Raw genomic sequence first — 25056 nt, 5'->3', positions numbered from 1 at the left:
GACAATGCCAGGTTATTGACAGTTTTGTTCTAATTAGAGCATCCAAAAGGCTTGATTTAATGGATCTGGAATGAGCGTTTTGAGCGTTTCAACAGTATTTTTTGTTGGACATGATGAGAGCACATCAGACATCAGACATGCATTCTGAATACGAAGAATGTCAATGACCATGCTGTGTGCATTCAATCGATGGTGCAATAAGATCTTGGTGTATTAACCCTAACTTTTTTTAGAATACTGTCCAAACATTCATACCCCACCCCTTAATCGAAATATTCATTTTTTCGCCATGCACTGATTCTTGCCATGTTTTAGCCAAACATTTGAGAATCTGTGCTTGATGTCATCATTACACATATAGAAGTCACATTCGCATAGTATTTCAGGAAGTCACATTTTATTTTATACCTTTTATAAATGTCATAGTGTGAAACATATTTGGCAATGAATTGAACGTGATTCAGCTATTATATATAGCATACTTGGCAACATAAATAGTACGGCACTTTGCCAAATGTGTGTCAGCGAAAAAATATTTTTACTCAAATCCTAGAAATAAAGTCATATTTTTGAAAATATGTGATTTTCAAGCAACAGGTGGGTAATAGCACTGGATAAAACTAGGCTTGTAGCTAAGGAGAGGGGGTGTGGTAATGGGTACACCGTACCCTTGTTCCCTCAATTAACAAAAAGGCTCACTCTTGAGGATACGAATGTTATAATATAACAAAGGAGGTCCAAATTAAAAACAAACAAACAGAGGGATTGCTCTTTCATCATGTTCATTATAAACTGTATAAAATAGTCCCACAGCTGTGAACTTCTCCTTTTGCATGTAAGCAAATATGTGACCCCTCGGCACAACTGAGCCCGGAAGTCGCCAATCATCATTTTTGAGATATTCAACCAAAATATTCTGCTTGGAATTAGCTTTAAAATGATGTATATCATGTCTATAATACTTGACATTTAAGAAGTGAAAAATCAATAAAACAGTCAATAAATCCTTTGTTTCCTATTGTTTATTGTTAAGTTCAATGGAGCATATCTCAATAGTGGCACTGGCGACATCCGGGCTCAGTTGTGCTGAGGGGTCACATATGGTTGGTTTTTTTTTTGGGGGGGGGAGTAAAAAGGCCCACATTTTGGAAATTTCACATCCCCACTGAACAATGGTGGATATAGTCTTGGATACAACAAAGGCAATGAATCTGATAATACAAACAATGGGTGTGATTTAACTAAATTACTTGAAAACTAAGCATTTGCTATATCAAGAAATAAAATTTCCAAATTAAAACAAACAGGCAAACATGGGGGGGGGGGGGGTTGGAAGGCAAGACTTCTCACAGGGCAGGCTGCCCCCTGGCTACACCTCTGATATACACTCATATAATAATAGGCATTTGTAAAATGCCAAGAATGGAGCACTTGATATTAAAACCATTAAAATTATTATGACAATTGTATACAATATTACTTCTAATCTAATATTTGTTTGTTTTTCTATTTACAGAGGGTGAGCTTGAAGTTAGTAAGGCTGGTAAAGTCTTGGGCAAGATGGGTTCTGGTAAAGTGTTTGGAGAATTGGCCATTCTCTATAACTGCACACGTACTGCCACTGTCACAGGTAAGTCAAGAATAAAATAAAAGGGGGGGGGGGGTTCAGGGCATATTTTCCAGATTTGGTAATTTTGCTTTTAATATTATAGTTTATTTCTGCAGGATAAATACATTTATCTTAGGCCCAAAAAAAGGTTCGTCTCAAAGCTCACGAGTGATTTGAAAACAAATGCGAAATGCAATTTTTTTTTTTAATTCCCGACTTGGTATTTTGAGGTGAAAAATCTGATTTTCGCCCAATTTTTCTAGAAAAAACTAAAAAAGAATTTTTTTTTAAATTAAAAAATGTCTGCATTTCTTTTTCTTCAAATCGGGCGATTTTACAAATGCGCGCGCAAGCTTTGAGACAAACCTTTTTTTTTTTTTTTGGCCTTGTATGAATGATATGGATGGACTATCTTAATTTACTATCTACTGTAGATAGGAACAGATGGTCATTTTATATCATTATGTTACTGCAAGATAATGTATCACATAGCTGCCATTTGTTGTAAGCATTAGCGCCAATCCGGCTTGAGATGGGGGGAGGGGATAAATCGGCCAAAAGTAGCTGAAAAGAACAATAAATGGGTCATTTTGCTGAAAGGTGGGGGAGATGCCCCCCCAATTGATGCCCATGGTTGTAAGTAACCTTGAAATCCAAAGTTGCATATTTGACATGAGATTTGAATTCCCAACATATTTCGTATTGAAGCCAATTAACACAAAGCAGCCATTGTACATTGTTTTTATACACAATGTACATAAGCACCCATGCCTCGGTAGGTCATTTGTACATGTGAGGCTTCCATGTTGTGTTGGATACTGGGAGTTTGTGATGTAGTATTTGTATGGCTTTTACTATTACAAATTGTAATTAGCTACTTCTGTGCTGCATTTACTCTATTAAGTCCCCTGCCAAGAGGGGCCATAGAAATGCTAGACATCCTTGTGTCTGACCATGTGTGCATCTGGGGTCTCTCCGTCAGTCCGAACCACCGCTAGTCCGAATTTTTAGAGTTAGGCTTAGGCTTAGAGTTAGGGTTAGAGTTAGGTTTAGGGTTAGGTTTAGGGTTAGGGATAGCGTTAGGTAAGCAAAAAAATTCGGATTAGCGGTGGTTTGGACTGACAGGGTTTCGGACTGACGGGGTGTACCCGTGCATCTTACAAACCTTGTGAACGAGATATATCTAAATCTAAGGAAGTATGGGTGTCCATCTTGGTAGCGTAGATGTATCTCAAGTGGGAAGTCTGTGTTCAGAAGTGAGTCCGAAAGCCATCTCCTATTCCCATCACAACCCTCCCATCAGTCCCTGTGATTGAATTTAATGTTTAGTTCATTTTTCCCCTGTAACTACCACAACAGGTGGGGGATCTAGTATTTTGATTGTTTAAGATTGTTTAAGTCAGAATATTGGAATGTTCTAAATAGGGGTTCTCAATAATTGGTGGTTTTTTTTTGGGGGGATTTTGAAATATATAAAAATTGTTAAGTGTCTAGAAATGTCACAAAGAACTTGGGGACTACCCAAACCAAGCACAGAAATTCTCAAAGAGTGAGCTAAAAAATCGTTGCAGGCTGGATATTTTTTAATTTTTTTTAATGTTTTAAATTCATTTTGATGGTCTTATTGAGATTTTTCAAGGTATATAGCAAATTTGACCCCCTTGATAGTTTCTTTTCCCATATTCTTAAGTACAAATGTATATAGCTATTAGCTACCCATTCAAATTGAAATTCCAAGAGGCCCTCCATCCAGTCAAATGGTGTGTGAATTTAGGCTTCTTGGAGTTCTCTTTGCAGCTCTTTCCTTGCCATGCTTTTCTTGGTCTAAAATTGCAGGTGTCAAGGTGTGAAATCACTTTTTAATAATAATATATTTTTGCTTAGTTTAGTCCTGAGTTTAGTGCTTGCTGAAGTGTTTTTAGCCACACTTTGAAGTGATTGGAGCATCTGAAGTGTCTGATTGCAATAATATTGTGATTAATGAACACTTCACTGCTGAAGTGCTCAAGTACCAGAAGTACAATGTATATGTGATTCAATCAAGCATCCTTCTGCCCAATTGAGAGCTTTCTTTGCAAATTGCCAACTGAAATATACAAGTTTTGGATGCATTGGGCTATTTGAGAGGCATTTACCATTTGCTGCACCTTGGAAGTTGGAATTACTAAGTATTGGCCACGCTGGTCAGCGGAAGCATCGGACTGGAGATTTATGTGATGATGTGTGTGCATAGAGTTATTGGGCTATTCCATTTGAAATCACTACCCATGTGAAAGATTTTGGAATTATGTTCTCCAGAGCAAGTATGAATTTAAAATGGAATTAGCACATTAGGCAGCTCCATTTGAATTTCATACGCCCTCTGAGAAAGATTCAACCTGAATGTTCCACAGAGGGAAAGATGATGTTTTTTCTGCTGTAGTAATAATGCTGTAATTTACCTGTTACACAGCATTCTGTCCTTGGGTGTTGCCAGCTCATGTAGTGTATAGTGATACATGCATGCATCAATGTAATCATAACTTTTTGTCAGTCAAATATTCTGAATCATTCTTCATGTTTAAGTGTAGCGCTATATTTTTCACATGATCCACAGGAATAATCCCACCCCAACATTAAATTTCATTATAATGGTTCATTAAGAGCGGAAAATGAAAGGAAGGGTGGAGGAGGGGAAGAAAGAAATACTACACCCCAAATTTCAAATCCTGGATCTGCCCGTGGTTCAAATTTAAGTTCTTATTGAACATGATTAATTCAGGTTCTACAACACACAACACATTAAAAAAAACTCTTTCTTAAAATGCGAATTCATGTTTTTACACTAAAACATTGGAACCCTGAGCAGGGAGCATGTTTACAATTATTATGTGAAATCAGATTTGCCTATGGTAGATGAGAATGGCTTTTATTTTCGACAGGAAGAGACTGAACAAAACAGAACAATAAGGAAAAAGAGAATAATAAGACAACAAAAATAAATCCCACATGACCTTGTAGAAAATACACCAAATATTGTGCAGGGCATGAGGTGCCTTCTTGGGATGGGGTTAGGGTGGGGTGTGTCACATATGTGGAGGGAGTTACATGTAGGTGGGGAGGAGTAGGCCCTATTTAAAACACCCTGCTCTATCACTCATTAATCATAGGTAACTGACTTATATGTAACAGTGATTCACATGACTATATTTGTTGTGAAACAGAATCCTTCCCTTTCCTTCAAATCCCTCACAATATATCAATCAATATGCCAGAAACTCAGAAACAGTAAATCCAATCACAAAAGTGCTTGAATCTCAAATTGAAGTTGAGTGAAGGGGTGTTGATGTGTATCTTATCCAGAATTAGAGAAGGAGAACCAGGAGAACCTATACCGACACATACAATCGCGCCATCAGCTATGGGGAGAAAATTTGGGGTATTTGGTAAAGACGGTGCGCAGAGACGAACGAAAACAATTCTGCGTCTCATCTTTAGTGTCTTGGTATCGTGTGCAGGTCGTATCAAGTGCTTCTCTCAAATGCGCCCATCATCCATGTTGCTCTTGCATGACAACGATTCAACGATTGCCTCGAGCGCATTGCGAGGGAAATCAAATACACCCAATTTTTGCTCTATGCATGTATCAAAATGGCGGTCGAGTCCTGGTTCTCTTTTTCTAATTCTATGATCTTATCATAGGGTTCTAATTTTGCAAACATTATTGACTCCTTGCAGACGGTCAAATTAGCAGGGTATCTAAACTGTAACTGACAGTATCCCAAAATGATTTGTCATCAGGCCCGTACACCCCCCCCCCCAAATGTGCAAAAGTATACAAATAGTCCCAAAATATGACAATTTACGAGCGTAGCAAGCCAAAATATTGGGTTTTTTACGCTTTTTTGGTCAAAAAAGTTCAAATTTTAGAGGAAAAGTACACTTTTTATAAAATTGCCCCCCCTGGAAAAAAAAAAGGTCCACTTTTTCAAAATCAGCACCCCCAAAAAAATCCTGCGTCACGGCCTGTTTGGCATTAATTTAATTTGCAGATTTTATTGATTCATGTTCTGAAAATGAAAGTCTTGGACACCATGTACACTTATGGTATATAGGCCTACTGGTTGCTATCGGCAGTTTGTCTGCATTCAGTGGAGGGAGTAATTGCCTGTACTTTACATGATGAACCTGATCGCCCCTACATTACAGTTACCATGAAATAGTAACATTCATTTATTGACGGAATATTTGTGACCGATGTACAGTACACGATGAATGAGCTGTAAATGTCCTAAATTGTATTCTGAGTTACAGTGTAAAATGTGCATGAAGGTCGTATTTATAGGTACCTCAAGTTGGTGCGACATGTATCTGATTTTAATAACGCTAGTCAAACATCTTTAAAACCAATCAATAATCCTATTGCTGAAGAGGATAATAAGCTTCTACCTATTTCTATAGAACTTTCAAATAGCACTGGTCTTTGTTTGCTTTGCCTAAATCCTGTTCAAGTGGTGGATTACAAAGCATTGTATTTTGTCTAGGTATGTATAACCAGCAATTAACAAGAGAGGACCTTGTTAACCTGGGGATGATTTGAAATGACCACCGATTATGACTGTTTGATTTTTATTACCAGCAATGTGGAAAAAGAGACACATGTAGAACCGAAAAAAGGTACTATTTTGTTAAAGGAGCAAAGTTCAACAAAACATAACCCTGCTTCTGGATATCATTTGAAATCAAATGGTATACCATTTTAAAGCTTATGATGTATATTTTCTAAACATGAAATAAAACTAAACTGACCGGGGGAGGAATTTACGGCTCATTCGTAGTGTACAGTCACATTTGTTAATGCATTCAACTGATAGTAATAATTGTGATTCATGTATGTATTTACTATCTGTCTTCCTCCTCATCTGAATCATTGACAATAAGGTCACAACAATCAATAAATCAAGGGTTGATAGCCAGAAAGCCTTAACTCATCAAGGTTTCTTTTGGAAGTTGCGGCTTTCTGGTTCTCAACCCTGGCAATATTGATCGTGATTTCTTTTTCTGCTGAAGCAAGCAATAACAATAAAAATGCTGTATTGTTTTATGTGAACAATGTATATGGACAGTGTAAATCAAATACCTAGAATTATTTGTGATAAAAATTCCAACACATTTATATCACCAATATAAACATGTTTTAACATGCTTTAAAAAGTGTTACTAATCCATCAATAAATGCTCCTATAAATCTGTTATAGTGTTAATTGTATGCAAGGCCTCCTATACTTTTACATGTAGAATATAAATATAAACGCAGTATAGTGTTTATTAAAAGGGCATTTCGTGATCCACAGCCTCATCCCCCCACTTTTCTCAAAAAAAGTTGAGATTTTTATACCACTGGAAACCTCTGGCTACATAATGTTTATGTACCAAATATTTCTTGCAAATTAATTTGTTTCGCAAAAGTATCGTGATATTTGAATTTCGTTCTGGTATACCAGAACAAAATTACATGTACAACACATTGTCTATGGAGCAGTGTAATACACATAATAATGTGTAACTCGCAAATGTAAAATCAGAATCAACTGAGATTTTGGGGATAAGCTTTTTTCGGGGATATCTTCAGAAAAAATTCATAAAAAGAGGTTGCTAGGAGTAGGATCTGTTGTTTTTGCCAAATTATTCAATTAAAAAAAGGAAATTTATAGAGTGGATATTATTCAAAATATAAAATGGAATAAAAATGTAACTTAAATAGCAAAAATTGCAATAAAATATTTCATTGATAGAATGCAATCCAATTTGATATGCATGTATTTGATGTGCTTCATTTATTTCGAATAAAAATCTAAATAAAGAATGTTTCAAAATCAAATAATACAGTTTGGTAGCTTTGTAATAAAACTAGAAACTTACGGTGATGTTTATCAAAGCATGGACACATTCAAAGTCAATATTGTTAGGTGCCATAAAATGTCATGCAGAAAATTTTACATTTGTGAATTCCAAAAATAACCCAGATTTGATTTGTTTTTTGTGATAAGATTACATTGTTGAGTTGGTACACATTCATTCATTCATGCTGAGAATAACCAGAATAGCCATGTCTTTTGATTTAATTTGTTAGAATTTCAAATCTTTTCTTATTCAGTTGTGTGTGTTCTGATGAATAACTTGATTGCTGTTGTTATTTTTGATGGGAATTAAAGTTTAGAAGACAAAAAAACCCCACCCTGGGTGGATGGACAGACTTTTCAAGTAGGGTCAGCCAGTCAGGGTTTATTTTTTAAGGCTATAATTACCTGGAAAATTGTGAATTGTTTTTGCAAATATATTCTGATTTTTTTTTCACAAATATTTTGTCAACATTTTTGCAAAAACCCAACTGATTTGACATGATTTTAGTAAGATTTAATAAAAATTCTCTCCCAAACAAACAAAATCTGGGTCGGTTGGCCCCATAAAACACAGTTTTTTTGTCCCCTTATCTACATGTTACTGTTAGCATATGACCAGAAACAGTGATGCTGTAAAAAGTCAAAATTAAGGTGTGCCTTATAAGTTATATTAGAGAAGAATAATGGTGTCTGCTTCATCAATCAAGTTTTGAATAATAAAGCCAATCTGTACAAAATGGAACAGTGACAAAGGCAGTGTAATGTTTGGTATTGAAGGGCCCCCAATTTGGCGCTACAGACCCTATCAAATAAACTCAACCGGAATGGTATAACAATGGAAATGGCAGACATGTTGGTTCTAAGTGACAGAGGGACAGGTCTCAAAGTTCGATTCAACAACCATATCATACATATCACCTGTTTTATTATATTATCATGCGAATTACCCCTTGGTACCTTATGGGTACGAAATTTTATTTAAATGGATGAGTGACGTAGTTCTTGACACATAAAAAAAACCAATAAGAAATTGAGTCCTAATATAATTTTTCTACCTTTTGCACCTTTTACAGAATTTGATTGATTAGCTTTACTATGGTGTGTTGGGGCACATTGGGGGGGCTTCAACCAGTCGCATGGGATTACTGTAAATCATGCATTATCAACATGTTTTATGATCTACTGGAAATTATATGTTCTACTGGGCGTGCCCAGTTATTACAATTCTTTGCCCCTTTTTACAACCCCATGAAAACTCCGGACACATAGAGAGTACAGGTGGTAGAACAGAATAGAATATACATATGTACATTATAGTCACCTTATACAGTGTTTTGATTATTGACTGAATTCATTGTCCTTCATTTTATTTATTTTATTTATTTTTTCTACCCCATTGATTTCCTATCTATCATTTTTCATCATGGTATCATCATAGTTGATCACATTAAGCATTGCATGCCATGTGACAATGTTCTTTGCTATTCCATTTGATGAGTTTTTGGGGAAAAGACTGCAGACAAAATTGATCTTGCTGTGCCCTTAAGACTGTCTTAGCCCTTTCATTGATGTATATGAGATGGTGTAATAATTGTACATAGTGTATGAACTCAGAGGTGAAGCATAGGGGAAGCGAACAAATAGTAAATTATTCTGCCAAAATGTGCAGGCAGCCAAGCAAATATTGGCATCCAAATTATGATAACCTTTTACTTTTACATACTGAACAGGCATTTAAACTCAGGGTGTATCCATGAACCATCAATCCTGGATGGCTGTTAGCAGACCTTGGGTATGAATTTCCAGAAAAACAGGAAAGGGGGCTAAAATAGTCATATTGGGGCATTCAACTTCTATTGGAATATCCATCAATGCTGCGCCCTTATGTTGCCTTAGAGGAAAATTGTCCAAAAATGGCATGAAAAGAACTGCTGTCAGTACATGTACTTATCTGTAATTGGAAGTTAACATTCAGGAAGATCCAGAAAGTGATATAACTAACAAAATTATGAAAGCCGGTTAACCTAGAAATAATATTATTTTAGGTGAGCTGTTGCCTTTTAGGGGGCCTATTACCATCATATATTTATGAGCCGTTGTTACTCATCTTGTGTCCTGATTGAAGAATTTAACTACGAACAAGAAATAAGTGTGTGCAATATGTAGGTCAAAAATTTATTTTGTGTAAAATTTACACAACTGGGTAAAATTTTGTTTTTTTAATTTTGTTTTTTTGGGTCATTCAATAGACTTTTGATATTTAACCAATATTTACCAAGTACCGACACATTATGTGTGTATCCACTATCCATGTGTCAGTCATTGAGTGTTGTTCATGTTCACTTCCTTGTGATCTATGTAGCTTTACCTTAATGATTGATGTAATGTCTACAGGTAATCTGTGTAATTTACTCACACTAATTAACCAGGCTAATGAGTCACTCACATTTGATCTATACTAATTGAGTTCACTGGCATGGTCAGGACTTTTTCAGAGGGGGGAAAGTGAACTTTTCAGAATGGAAAATGTTTACGAAAATGGTCAGAAATGCCCCTTTAGGAAATCAAGAAAGACTCGGTATCCTTGCACAGTAAAAGGAAATTACATATGGCCGTACTCGGATCTTTCATGCTAGAATATTAACAATAATTTTCTGATTTTATTTTTTAGCTGCAAGCAAGACAGATCTATGGGCCATTGACAGAAAGGTTTTCCAGATGATTATGATGAAAACATCTATGCAAAGACACGAGGAACATCTTAAATTCCTTAAAAGGTATGGTTTGTCAAATTCCTCAATATGTTTATTAAAAATTACACCATATCACCCCAAATACTCCCATAAAAGTCTTCAGGTAATTTTCAAGAAGAAAATTGGTAAGTGATTCTGCTGACTTGGTCCTAAATTGACTTCATGCACTGGCACTATTTAGAACTTGTTCAGATCCCTCGGATTGTGATGCCCAGAACAGTGACTGTGAAGTGTAAGAATAGCTGTGCAGTACCGACAACAAGGCGTGCAGTGCCGAGATTGCTAGCAGTGGTTTGTTTGTTTAAATGGTTGCTCCGTGTGGAGACACGCTTGGGTCCTGATGGGACCAGTAAGAGCTAGGATAGATGTGCATGGAGCTCAAAATAATTGTAATTTATACACCAATTTGGTCCATGAAGTGGTGAATGCGGTCTATACTAAAGTGGCAAGTTCTCCGCGTCATAGAAAAATCCACAGAATTTAAGGGAAAAAAACGGAAAACACTTCACGGAAAACATGTTTTTCCTTGAGAAAAATACAAATGAAGAAAAATAATGAGAATGTGAGGTAAAATAATGAAAGTGAAGTCTGTCTTCAAAGATATCAACCTTAAAACAAGATAGACATATGCTAATCACGGAATTTGAACATGGAATTGAAATAACATCAAGGAAAATCACAGAATTCAGTATTTTAAACCACCCACAGAAAATCACAGAATTTGGTGTTTTAAATCAAGCAAAACTTGCCACTTTAGTCTATACACAAATTGTGCTTAATGGTGTCTCTGTATTCAAACCAGTTGCCTGCCCCTCCTACTTCTCATTGATATGCCTGTGGTCAAAACCCTGGTTTAGAATGATCTTCCCACATTGTATAAGGAAATCCGTAAGGATTACGTTAATCTGGTGACAGTAGCATAAATTGAGTAGGCCCTATGAGCTGAATATCCACCTACCTTGCTGCCTATTTATTTGTACTGATAGTTGCTGGTATTGAATTGATTAATCTATTTTGCTATTCATTGTAAATAAAATTGATCTTGTTTATTCATAAAATACATCTCCATTATATTGACTGTACACACTACCCATCTTACAAATCTTTTATTCATTATCTTATATAAGTGAGTGAATCAAAAACAATCCTGTGATGGTACAATGTTTGCAGAGAATAATCAGTGAAAAGGACAGTATAGGTCAAGTTGAAGGGAAATTTTAAGTTCCTTTCAACTTGAACAAATTGTTGAAAAGATTATAATTCTACAAAACCTGAAGTGGTCTAGGACAATGACTTTATCATAATCTTATCAATATTTTATTTTTTTAAAGTTGACCTTCCTTTAAAGTGATTTCTTAAGTAAATTGATTGATGGTTGCTTTTAATACATTGGTCAAATCCATTGTGTGGGTTAGAAATAGATATATATATATATATATATATATATAAACAGGTTAATTCCATGCCACTTACTACTGGGGTAATAATATTAAGCCGCCACCTTAAATCCATATTGTAACATTTGCTGAGGTGGATACTTCAATGTTTTCAAAATCCTGGTTTTTTATACATGATTATAATGTACTTGCTTAAAAAGTTACTCTTTGTCAGAGTCTTTATTAGCAGTGACGTATCTCACAACACAATCATGGCTTCTTCATTCAGCTTAGTGATGTTTACTGGTCACATGACTACCCTACGATGAATGAAGATGCTGTGACGGTTATCTTTGTTTTGCCTCATCTGATTGGGTCAAAATTCAAAGGAGACATATTTGACTGTGAAATAAACATTTTGTGGAAAAGAAATACAATTCTATTACAACATATAAAATTGAATATTCATACGTAGTGGTATAAATTAAATTAGAAGAATTTTTTGACTTCAACACTACTTAAAATTTGATCGCTTACCGGGAGCGCTTTCACAGGACCAACTGCGTCCTCAGCCAGATGTTCCAGAAGAGTCCTAGAAGCCATTCACATCAGAAAAAAGGACCTAACTTGAACAGAGACACTGGCCTGGACTTAAATCCGGTCTGGGACAACCTACTCATACCCAAGACCACCAGGGGGACGAGGACAACACCTTTGACATCATCTGCTTTTAGTGTGACGTCATCGAAGGTTGTCAACAAGCCATAAATCATCAGAGCCATAACATCCGGCTGAGGACGCAGTTGGTACTGTGAAAGCGCTCCCGGTAAGCGATCAAATCTTAAGTAGTGTTGAAGTCAAAAAATTCTTCTAATTCTATTACACATGTACAACATGACTTAAAGGTGTGTAAAGATTCAACATAATTATGACATAGCCAAGGCAGATGAGTCACTTGTCAATATCCAATTCGTACTCTCTCAATTGGACATTTTGATGCAGTTCTATCAAGACCCAATTGGACTTTTGCCAGCCAAATTATTGCATTTTATATTAATATTGAAAGGAAGCAAAAATTAACAAAACATCAGTTCAAATTATTCAAAAGCAAATGATTTAATATGTGACACAATTTGATCCACTCAGGCCTAAGGAAGCGATTTTTTAGAATTAGTTCATTTTCAGTATTGTATCAACTTACCTGGTAACCATGGTAACCAATTGCACTATTGCTGAATCCTTAAATCCTTGGCATACATGATTGCAAACTTATATGCCATTCAATTTTCCTATATATTTTTACTCAATTTCATAATTTCAGCAGCTTGATGTCATTTTATAAACAGGTTTAATTACACACTTCTTATAGGAAATCCCTCAAGGTACTGCATTAATTAAATAATTTTTTCAGTAAGTCTTGTGGCTTTTGAATTATGGCACAATTTTACAGGACATTTCATTTTAGTCTTGATTAATATTTCAATGAACACAAAATGTGTTGAAAAATTAGTTAAATTGAACTAAATCTAAGCTTCTTATAGAAACAATAGAATAAGACGTAAAATGTACACTTTAAAATAGACATTGCCAAGTGAAAGTCTGAAGTGCATCAATTACTTTTCATATATTTCATTCTTATTCAGGTTCTATATAAAACTATTGGTTATTAAAATTTGACGCTGTATTAATTTTCCTGGAATATATCTGGATAGAATTATACAATGCTCACCAATTTTATTTCTTTTTGACACTAATTGAAGTGTAATAATTATATTCCTGGAGAAATGGGTCTACTAAGTGAACAAGATAACATTGATTATTGTGTATGTACTTCGAGCAAGCTTAATGTATTGTCCGTATATAACAGTCCAATTATTATTGACTACATTTATTGCCTTTTTGAGGAATGATTGACTTTTTTGTGCTGTTTCTCTTACTCTTATTGGTATTTTTTGTTAGTACACAAAAGACATTTCAAAATTTGTTTGACTAACTACACATGTACACTTTTAAAAAGAGCTAGTCAAAAACTTAGCCAGAAAAATAAGACTTAAAATAAGATCTTACTATATAGATTTCTAGTCAACTTTGATCAGAAATCATAAATTAATCACAAATAATGTCAAATTTTACTAAAATCTAGTCAAATTTAACCAGAAATCATGTCAAATTTGGCCAAAATCTAGTCAAATTTAACCAGAAATCATGTCAAATTTGACTAAAATTTAGTCAAATTTGACCAGAAATCATGTTAAATTTGACTAAGATTTAGTCAAATTTGACCAGAAATCATGTCAAATTTGACTTAATACAATTTAGAGAGGGCTAATTTTATTAGGAATCTACATGTATAACTAAATTCAACTCTAGAGACCTTACAAATGTATGAAGAGAGTAGTATTACCTAGTATTGTTGTTGTTTTGTTGATGTTGTTGTTCACAGCCCAATCCCAGGACAAGGTCACAGGATTATTGGTATTAGTTGTTCTGCCCCTAAATTAGAGTCCGAAGTTTTCCGTTTTACGGAAAAACGGAAGAAAATCACGGAATCAGAGGTACAACACGGAAAATGACATTTTTGTATGATGCGACAAAAATTGTTAAAAGATAAGAGAAATAAGTGTTAAAAACAAGCATGAGTTGTGTATGTCAATTTTTATGACTAAAATACTGTTTAATAATTAAGAAATAAAGGGTAATGCATTAATCCTTTACACAAAAATAATGTGTCAGAGGCAGTAAAAACGTAAATAATGGGTGAGGCGCATGCGGAACCCATTATTTAAACGCTTTTACTGCCGAGACACATTATTTATGTAAAGGATAATGCTGCACCCTTTATTTCTATTCTATTACTACAAAATAGTGTGATTTAAAGAGAAAATCACATTTTTTGCCCAAATAATTATTTCAAGTTGTTTACCTCACGTCACACATGCTCAAGGTGGAGCGCCTACGCGTAGCCAAAGCGTAAGTGATAACGAGTATTGCAGAACGCGTAACCCAGCGTACTGCTCTGCGTAGAATTCGTAACGATGCTAATATACTGCATCGCGCTTTGTTGTGCACTGTGATGCGAAAAGAACATAAAGTTCGTTGCCCTGGCCACTTTATTGCTAATTAATGGTCTTTCACGTGACGCGTTTCAACAAATCACAGTGCGCGATTTTGAATAATGGGTCGTGGGGGTAATAGAATACCGAAATAAAGGCATATTACCAAGGCATGAACCCCCTATATCCCTCCAAACATCGTAATAGTCGGCCTATTATCGTGAGAATATTCAATCAGAGCATATTGATCGCAATATTGAACACTTTATTGTGACATTAATATCATTGTTTATACATTTTAAGTTTTATTCATGACACAGATTTAAAAATTTTACAACACGGATTAGAACACGGAAAATGGATTTTAGAAAACGGTAAACTTCGGACTCTACCCTAAATGCTAATGGGATATTATTGTCACTAAAGAATTGGACTTATATAAAAAGTCTCGGAGATTCAGGTCAGGTGGGTTTGAACAAAACATGTTTTAATGGTTCAATGGTTTTGATTAAAGGTCTGAATCAAATTGCCAGTTTTTTTAGGGACAATTATAGGAGATTTTCTGTCAAAAGTGTTTTGCCCAACTGCTCCATCGATCAACAAGCATTTGAATATAGGTCAATGTGACCATAATAGGGAAGGCTTTCACATAGGCATAGATCCCGGGGGATGGGGGATAAATCCTCCCAATATTTTGCGGGGGGGGGGAAGGTCCATACAATCATCCCCTAATGTTGATGCCTGTATGTGGGTTTCTGACCAAATTAAACTCATATTTAGCCATTTTAGCCCCAAATGTGCAATATTTTGCGTGCTTTGTGTGAATTTGTTCCACTTTTACACCATATTTCATCAATTTAGTTTCAATGTGCTAAAAATTTTTGCACGCATCGGGCGCATTTGTACAATTAACTTATTCTGTCACCAAAGGAGCTTGATTCACTATACTTTTTTTCCAACCCCATCCCTCCCAATGTCAAAAAGAAATCTACGCCACTGGGATTTCATAAAAACAAGAAGAAATATTTATAAAATTTTAACTTTTGCTACTATCCCTATGGTTTTTGATTTTAGTGCAGTGTCAGTGTATGCCACCATTGTGTACATACTGCATTAGGGGCTGTGCAATAATTATGAGTCCTGGGGAGGGTAAAATTGGGGGGGCAAGACATTTTGGCAAGTTTCGAAAGGGGGGCAAGAAATTTTGGCAAGCCGAGAGGGGGGGGCAAGCGATTTTTGGCACACATTCATGGGGCGCTTTTTAATAAAACGCTCTAAAAGGCATTGGAAAACAGTACGTAAACGCTTAAATATGCAAATTTTCCTGCTCGCTGCACTCGCAACATACATCTAGACCATTTAAGGTTTGCAAATTTGGATCCCAAAAATTTGGCATGTTCAAGGGGGGGGAGAAAGATTTTTTGGCAGGCCGAGAGGGGGGGCAAGCAATTTTTGGCAAGCCGTTCGAATTTTACCCCGGGGAAATAATTATTGCACAGCCCCTTAGTTTTTATCTTGTCTCTGTCTTGTTCCCCACATCCATCAAGTTGGTATACCTGGCTCAATCTTTCTGCATGCACACTGCAAAAGATTTATGACCCACACATTATATAAACTTTACACATGTGACTTTGGTTGCTGATCCATGCTCGTCCTCGCAGGTTTTTCTCCGCGTACTCTAGTTTTCCTCCTGCATCTAAATCGGACCTCTTCCCATGTCCCGTCATATTCGGTTACCATGCCTTTAATCTGGAAGCCTCTGAGCACTATTGAGCTTGCCTGGCTTCGGTCGAATGTTATAAATATAAATAATTTTTTTACCACCTAAAAATATGACACTTACATATTTGGAACTCCCCTTCTGAAGAAAATGAAAGCCCGTAAGATTTTTGATGAGAAATTGGAGGGTTTTTTGTAAATGTGATTGCCCCTAAAGTTTATAACCATACATTACTTGAAGGAATACTAACATGCAGAAGTATGAATCTGAGAATGAGTATAAGAAGAAGATTTAACATATTGATTGATAAACTCAGCAAAATAGTCCTTTTCATGGAAATTTGTCAGTTTTGTTTTGCCCCTAACCTAAATAACCATACATTTAATACGTGAAGGAATACTGACATGCAGAAGTATAGATCTGAGAATGAGTATAAGAAAATTTGACATATTGATTGATAAGCTGTGCAAAATAGACCTTTTCATGGAAATTTGTCAGTTTTGTTTTGATGACATTGAAATTTGACACATTCATGGTCAGGAACGTGTAGGGTTGATGGTGGGGGGGGGGGGTTGAGAGGATATAGCCAGGCTTTCAAAGCAATTTGACATGGCCAGGGACATAATGGGTTGACAGGGTGTAGCCAGGCTTTCAAAGCAATTTTATCTATTTTACTTGTTCCTCTTCAAAAAATACTTTTTTAATGCTAAACCAATTCAATCTACACTATACTTGCCTACCAAATGGTTTTAGAAAAACAAAAGTTGAAAAGTTTTGATCAAATGTAGTAACAAAACACTACAACAATATGCAGTGATATAATCTGATCCGATACTGATGTTGGAAATGATGAATTTGAGAGACAGAAAAAAACACAGCAAGAAACAATAGATTAGATCATAAGATTAGGTTTCATTATGCAATTGAAATTGAATGCATTCACATTTGATTGTCAAATACAGAAGATATGTTGTTCATGATGCAAGATGTGAATTTTTCTTAGTTCAGACATCTTGCCCTAACCTTAACACCCCAGGCCAATTTCAGCAGGAAGAAGAGCTTCCAATGTTGCATTTGGAAGAAGCAGACTTTTCAATAACCATCAAACCTAACGGGTACCAATCATTTTGATACATATTTGATAAATGGTAATGACCAAATGGCTTCAATTTTGCTATTAAAAATATATTAGTCATCAAAATATGAACTTCCATTTTGCTGTTCAAGAAAGTAGTTTATCAAAATGAAGTGTAAAGTTAAATAATGAAATGCATCCTGAAAAAACGGTGAGGGCGTAATCGTCAAAATAAGACAAGCAAACATTTAACCTGACCCATTTCCATTGATGAACCCATTGACACTCATGATGAATGCAGGAACTAAGATGATAAAAATGGACTTTGATTTGATCCTGAGAACTACACACCATAAAACTACTTTACACCTTGGTATTTATGGTTTAATTGAATTTAAATCATTTAAAAGAAAAGAAAAGGAAGGTACTTGCAAGGTCTATGACAATTTAGAAGGATGATGTTATTAAAACAAGTCCAGAATTTGACTCACCTTTTAGATCTGTCATTTGACCTAATTATTTCAGCTTAAAATGGACAGAAACCCAGGTATTTCTAATATTTTTTACTTTAAAGCCATATGTGATGCGATCAAGCAAAATCAGTCGGAACTCGGGAATATTACATTTTCAGTTTCTTAAAGGATAGTAAAAAGCATTTACAAAGCTGGATTTGCAGAAAGCACCATTGAAATTGAATAACCAGTTCCAAAGATATGAGCAATTAAAGAGTTTTCAAAACAAGAGGAAACAAAACTTTGTTTGGCTATATCTCAAAATCAGTATTTCTGAGTTCCGACTGATTTTGCTTGATTGCATCCAGTGGCGGTGCCAGTAATTTCTTTCGGGGGCATTGAGGGGGCAAAGTGAATTTCAGGGGGGGCAAAATTGGCAAATTTTGTGCAAAATTGCCACAAAAAGTAGAAATTGACATGATTTTGGGGGTTTGCCTCAAAAGTGAGGGGGGGGGCAAGAAAAATATTTGGGCTCATAATATCGCCAATGCACATCACTCAATCATGACTGAGTTCGGTCCTTTTCATATGTTATGACCTTCATTTGTAAGAGACCAGAACCTACACACTGTGTACGTCATTCCATCATTTTATTGAAAATATTGTAGGGTATAATTTACTTTTAAAAGTACATTGCAATCATGTTCAAATTTTGACAAAACTTAGGATGTCCTCCTCAACAAATGTTATAGGCCTTTAAAATAACATGTTTAAGTATATATCCATCCAAAAAAAGGAATTCAAAACTTTGCAATCCAAACAACCACTTTAGTTCTATACAGTACTGGACATTTTAAAATATTCATGGATTAGGTAAAATCAGTTGCTAGGACAATAATATGTGCAGATTTACATTTTAAAAGGAATAAATAGATAAAAGAAAGGTTCAAGAATTTGTTGAGACCTTTTTGACACTGAAAGTAACAACCTCAGGACAAATTTATATAAAAATGTTTTAACAAAATGAATGCCCTTGCAAAATGAAGAAGTTCCATTAAGTGGGAGTGTGATGGGATTGATATCCTGTTTCCATAGTTACCAAACAGAAAAGGTGTAAAATTTAACAATAAGTGATGTATGTGCCTATCATTTCAAGTTATTTTCAGAGTACGAATATTAAGATTCAAGTAAATATGAAATTTCAATGTCATTTCCATCAAGTAAATTTTATCAGGTTTATTCAACTTAAAAGCAAATACAAAAAACAAAAAAATAGCCATAAGATGAGTAGATTGACGAGATGCAGCAAAAAGCAACTGCATTGTGGCTGTTGCATTTCCTCTTATTAATGTAAACAAAAAGTAAATGCGTGGGAATTGTTGAATCACCAAATTACTTTTATTAAACCTTTTTCCTTAAATATTCTGAGATTGTTTTCCTGTTGTACCCAAAATTTAAATAATGAAGAAATGATGTGAGACAATGCCAGACATAATAAATATATGCAAGGATCGGAAATAAATGATGATACACAAGAACATTGTTATTTAAAATGACTTAATGAAGCTCAACCAAACTGATATAATTATGGTAAAATTCAGGAGATTAGACTTCAACCTTGTTTATTATGTTTACTGGGAGGAACTTCATCAGCCGATGTTGTTAGCTCTGATGTTTCTTGAAAATGGCTACAATTTGTTAGAACTTTTTATAAGTCATACATTGTTTGTTTGTTTACTTGTTTAGTTAATTATTTATGGTTATTGTTTAGGACGACTTGTCTAGTCGGACTCCACTGATGGCTCTCGATACAACTCTGTTCTGCATGCAGTTCCTTAATGTCTTGTCTCTCTATCCCGATGATTGATATAGTCCTTCTGTGGTTGTCCTCTTGATCTTTTGCCAAGCGTAGGCTGCCACAACAAAACTCTAGAACATGCCTCGGTTTTGCTTCTGGCAGAGTGTCCAGCAAATCTCAGCCTTTTCATTTTCAGTCTTTTGGAAATGATTGCCATACAGCTCCTTTTAGTGGTACATCATCATTAGTTAATTAAGACATGCTTAATTACAATCAGGCCCGTACGCAGGGGGTACCCCCCCCCCCCCAAATTTGCCAAAAGTGTACAAAAAGTCCCAACATTTCAGAATTTGCGACCGTAGCAAGTTAAAAAATCAGGTTTTTTACGGGGTTTTCGTCAAAAAATGTCCAAAGTTTGGAAAGAAAGTTCACTTTTCACAAAATCGCCCCTTGGGAAAATCAGCACCCCCCAAAAAAAATCTTGCGTACGAGCCTGATTACAATCTGCAAATCTACAATCCAGACCTTGCAAAATGCATAAGCCAGGCTGAAAAAGCAAGAAATAAGGACACTGACCCGGGCACTGACCATTCAACTGGTTTACTAAACTTTACTTTAAAGAAAGAAGAATATACCAAGAAATAGTCGGAAAGGAAGTAGATGCAGGTATTTTGATAACATTGTATACTTATTCCGGTGAATCCAAAGAAAGAAATGGCAAGCCTTTTAGGTGCATCCTGTACATTTCATATGCTAGGTCCATATTTCGCCATCACTGACTTCTAGTTGTGAATTGAAACCTTGTATAAGTGAGAACATCTCATCTCACCAATTAAAGACAATCATGATGTAAAACTTTTTTTTTTTTTTTTCACATGCAAGTTTGAACTACCGTAATCAGGGCCAGATTTACCACAGGGCACAGTGGGCCTAGGCCCGGATCCCAGGGGCTATGATCTGAGGGCGGGAAACATTTTGAGAGAACAAACAGTAAAAGAAATTAGAAAATTTAAAAAAAGGAAGAGGAAGTTGAAGAGATGTAATGCAAATGCACATCATCCTTTAGCCCAGTTTTAGGCTACAATTGTCCTATTTTTGTGCTTAGCCCCAATGAAGTTAAAGCCATATTATAACATTTGCTGAGGAGAACGCCCTCAAAAAAAATTTTAATTCAGGTTTTTACACGATTGTAATGTACTTTAGTAAACAAAGATTCTCTGCAAAAATCAAGACTTTAGGTGCTGTAGTTTTGTCAAAATACGAGATTTTGAATAAACCGCCTGAATCAGCGTTTTATTATTACGATAGAAATATTAGTCGAATGCGTATGGGATGTCAACACAGTACTACGTACACGGCGTGCGGGACACACACACACACACACGCCAGAGGGTCGTACCATATTACAACCGCCGGCGTGACATGCATTGGCGCTTAGTTGTAAATTCGATTTTCTTTGCTTTACCTCACTTGTTCGGCTCAAAATTAAAAGGGACATATCTGACAGTAAATGCTAATATTTTATTGAAAATTAATACTAATCTATTTTTAAAGAAATGTTATAATATGGCTTTAATTGAAGATACTCAAGCAAGAATTCTTGAAAAAAACTAATGCTACACTAGTAGAGTAGGGGTGTAGTACTTAATTTGAAGAGCTAGGAGCAGTCAATCATGCTGCCATACCTAGGGTCAGCAAAAGGTAAATCTGGCCCTGACAGCAACCGGTACCTTTATATGCTCAGAGCTATATTATGTCCTCATATTGCTAATCATATTTGTCTTGTTTCTTTACAGTGTGCATCTTCTAAGAGACCTGAATCGTTCCAATCTGTTCAAGTTGGCTGAAAGTCTTGAGGTTGAATTCTATCCAGAGGGAGAACACATTGTCAGAGAAGGAACCAGGGGTGATACATTCTATATCATCAGCAAAGGATCTGTAAGAATGCAACCAAGGGGAGGGGGGAGGGGAGAGGGAGGAGGGAGGGAGGAGAGGAGGGAGAGGGAGGAGGGGAGGAGGGAGAATACATTGTCAGAGAAGGAACCAGGGGTGATACATTCTATATCATCAGCAAAGGATCTGTAAGAATGCAACCAAGGGAAGGGAGGAGGGAGGAAGGAGGAGGAGTGGGGGAGGGAGGGGTAATTGTATTTTTGGGTGGATATTATCAGTGCTTCTTTAAAGGCAAGTCAAAAGGGTTGTTTTTCAGCATAAGGTAATACATACTCCATGTTCTCTGTAAAACTGAATTTATACTACATCGCTAAGCGATAGCGATTGGTTAGCCAATGAGGTGGAGCGCTTTTTACTGTGTTGGCAAAAGCATGTTACCTCATTGGTCAAACACTAATCACTCGTCACTCAGCGATGGAGTATAAATTCAGTTTTAGGCTGTCCAAATACAAAATATTATACATGTATAAAAAAAGGTATATTTTTTCATCAGAATATTTATTATTTTGATAAAAATATCAATAATTATACTTTCTTTAGGAAGAAAACCCTGGAAGAAAACAGAAGAAAACACAGGCAAATATTTTATAGGGTGCAGTTTGTGAGTTCAAAACATTAATCACCAGTATTCCCCACCCCACTTTTGTTAGTCGGGGGATTATGGGGTGACCAGCATTTTGAGCAGTTAATGAAATGAAGACCAGATATGGCCATCCACTTTTGAAAACCTGTGGTGATATCCTCCTTGAAACTAAACTACACACAACATGTATCAACACTCAATAAAAGCATTAGGAGTTCTGCATTTGAATTTTTTTTTGCACAATGAATGCAGTTTAATTTCTCCAAGTTTATTCAATTTGAAGAACATCAAAGCTAAACATTATTATTGCGCAGTTAAATTCAAGTGCAATACATTGTATTATATGTATAAATTCTTATATTTATCATCCTTCGTTGGATGTTGTTGCAACATTTTAACCAAATTTGTTTGATGGAGTGAACACAATCAGAACTCAATTATAAAAATATACAAATTTGATTACAAAATAATCAACATTTGAATTCAATTGTTGCCTTTTGCAAATACTGGTGAAAATAATAACAAAAATGACACTTGGGCACTAACCAAATTGATTTACCACACCCTGGCAGCATAATTTCATCTTGATATTTTGAACTAGAAATTATTTTGATACTATAGAAAATTTGTGTGGGCATTACAGCCTAGGGATGTATATCAGGCATGGTGGGTTTCTTGCGTTGTTTATTTCTAAGATAATTTAAGGTTATTAATTATTTTAAACTGTTGTGATTTGGTAGTTCACGGCATCTTACGAATGGTAGTGAGCTTTGGCAAAAACTGCATTGCTCAATTCATAGCGAGCGTGTAGAAGAATTAAAATATCACAGATACACTTGCTGCGGTTCTTGAGTTACGTTGTAAAGAGGGCTGAAACAACAACAGTTTTGTAAAATGTACGTAACTCATTAACAACAATAAATTAAGCAAGTTTGCAAAGTATACGATTTGTAGAATGAACTTTTGCAAAACATCAAGGTGTTAATTTTCAATAATATATTGATCTAGATAATGAAAATCGATTTTTTTGGTTGCTTCGACCAACAATAGCTCGTCTACCCTTAAACAGACACGTCATATTAAAGAGGTAATTATTACTAAATGAATCAATGTTGGCATTTATATAACCCATTTTCAAATCGGTAAAAAGAGCTTTACATTTATTCTGCAGCCACTAGGATATGTCCCACAAAAAATAGCATAGGGATTGACTACCCATAACAACTCCCCATTATATGCCTGGGTGGAGTGGTATAAGGGAGATAAAGAGTCTTGCCCAAGGACACAACACATTGTTTCGAACCCATAACCTTGCGATCATGAGTCAAAAGAGATAAAGTGTCTTGCCCAAGGAGCCAACACATTGTTTTGAGCCCATAACCTTGCGATCATGAGTCAAACGCCCTAATCATTAGGCCAGAGTGATCCCATTGTTGCAACGTTTTGCGCAATAACTTTTAATTTACTTACCGTCATCAACGAGGAAATTTCTGTACACATGAAGCTAGATCAAGGCAGTTGAAACCATGTAATATTAGTACGCATTCAATGCCAAGGATAGACATTGGCATAGAGAAAGGAGGAGGATTTGAAATGTTCTTAATCATCCAGGTAGATAAAAAATGATAAATGAATTATGAATCTGTTGATCTTGACTTACTATATTTGCTAGCTAGGGGATTGATTAGGCTACATCTTATCTGAGATGCATCATCAGGTAGCTCAGTGCCTTATCAATCAGCATGTGTTGTGTCTCAGATAAGATGTAATACTATAGCTATCAAAAATAAAACCAGATAACATGATTTAAAGATCGTACATTATTGCTTTGACAGGAAATTGGCCTTGGACTTAATGTGAAAATTCATGTTGTAATGTTATTTTAACCTGTGGAAAGATTCAAGGCAGAGCATGCTTGTTTCTTCCAATGATAGACGGAACATAAATAACAAATCCAATTAAAAACCATTCGTTATAGTGACATCATTCTAGTGACGTACAGAAATCCCTCTACTTCATGTCAAAAATAATGCTTGTTTTGTCTGCCAACCTACCACTGTTGTCAGTGTTGGAAGGCAGGTCCTCGGATCAAATGCCTGTGAAAATACATCACAGGCTCCATGAAATTTTGATACACAAAGGCAGTAATACAAGCTTGTTTTACACTTATTAATCCTTTTTCAAATATTAAAGTGTCCACCTTGGAGTCTGACATCTTAAAAAGTGCACCATTTGAAAACATGTAAAATTTAAGTGTGGGCAAATAAAAATTGATGGGACCTGTAGAAATTTAGACTTATGGGCCCAAATGGCCCTTGAACATTTTAAGCTTATTTCCAATACTGCCTGTTGTCATTATTATTATTAGGCATAGGCGTAGATCAGTCAGGGGAGGGATACCCCCCATTATACGATGAGGGATTATGTTCTATACCTGGGATCCATATGCAATAATCAATGCAATAATCCCCCAGATGCAAATGTATGTTTTCGACCAAATTAACTGTTTTAATTTTTGTGTGCTCTCTGCACATTTGTTCCTATTTAACTTCACATTTAACCATTTTAGGTTCAAAATGGCCAGTTATTTTTAAACAAACAATGCTCCATTCACAGATTTTACACCTCCATCCCCCCAATGTCAAAGAGAAATCTACGCCACATAATTAGTTAATCATAATGAGCCAAAAGAGTTTGTACTGATAGGTCAGGAATATTTGCATCCTCCCCCAAATCATTTAAGCAGGTAAAAACAGTTGCTTAGTTCCAAAGAATCGTGATGAACGTAAAATGAAGGTCATT

At 35.6% G+C, this 25056-nt stretch overlaps 1 protein-coding gene across 7 annotated transcripts in view; it reads left to right on the top strand.

Moving 5' to 3' along the window:
* Positions 1 to 25056, top strand: part of LOC140158510 (cGMP-dependent protein kinase 1-like) — a 168912-nt gene that overhangs the window by 81502 nt on the left and 62354 nt on the right. For all 7 annotated transcript variants that reach the window (XM_072181619.1, XM_072181620.1, XM_072181625.1 and 4 more), the window contains exons 5-7: positions 1517 to 1630; positions 10163 to 10268; positions 21515 to 21656. In XM_072181619.1, coding sequence (XP_072037720.1) covers positions 1517 to 1630; positions 10163 to 10268; positions 21515 to 21656 — 362 coding nt within the window. The remainder of the gene's footprint in view (positions 1 to 1516; positions 1631 to 10162; positions 10269 to 21514; positions 21657 to 25056) is intronic.

The sequence above is a fragment of the Amphiura filiformis genome, chromosome 8 (assembly GCF_039555335.1).
Source record: "Amphiura filiformis chromosome 8, Afil_fr2py, whole genome shotgun sequence".
Classification (NCBI taxonomy): Eukaryota; Metazoa; Echinodermata; class Ophiuroidea; order Amphilepidida; family Amphiuridae; genus Amphiura; species Amphiura filiformis.
This window is presented reverse-complemented; position numbering and strand designations above follow the sequence as displayed.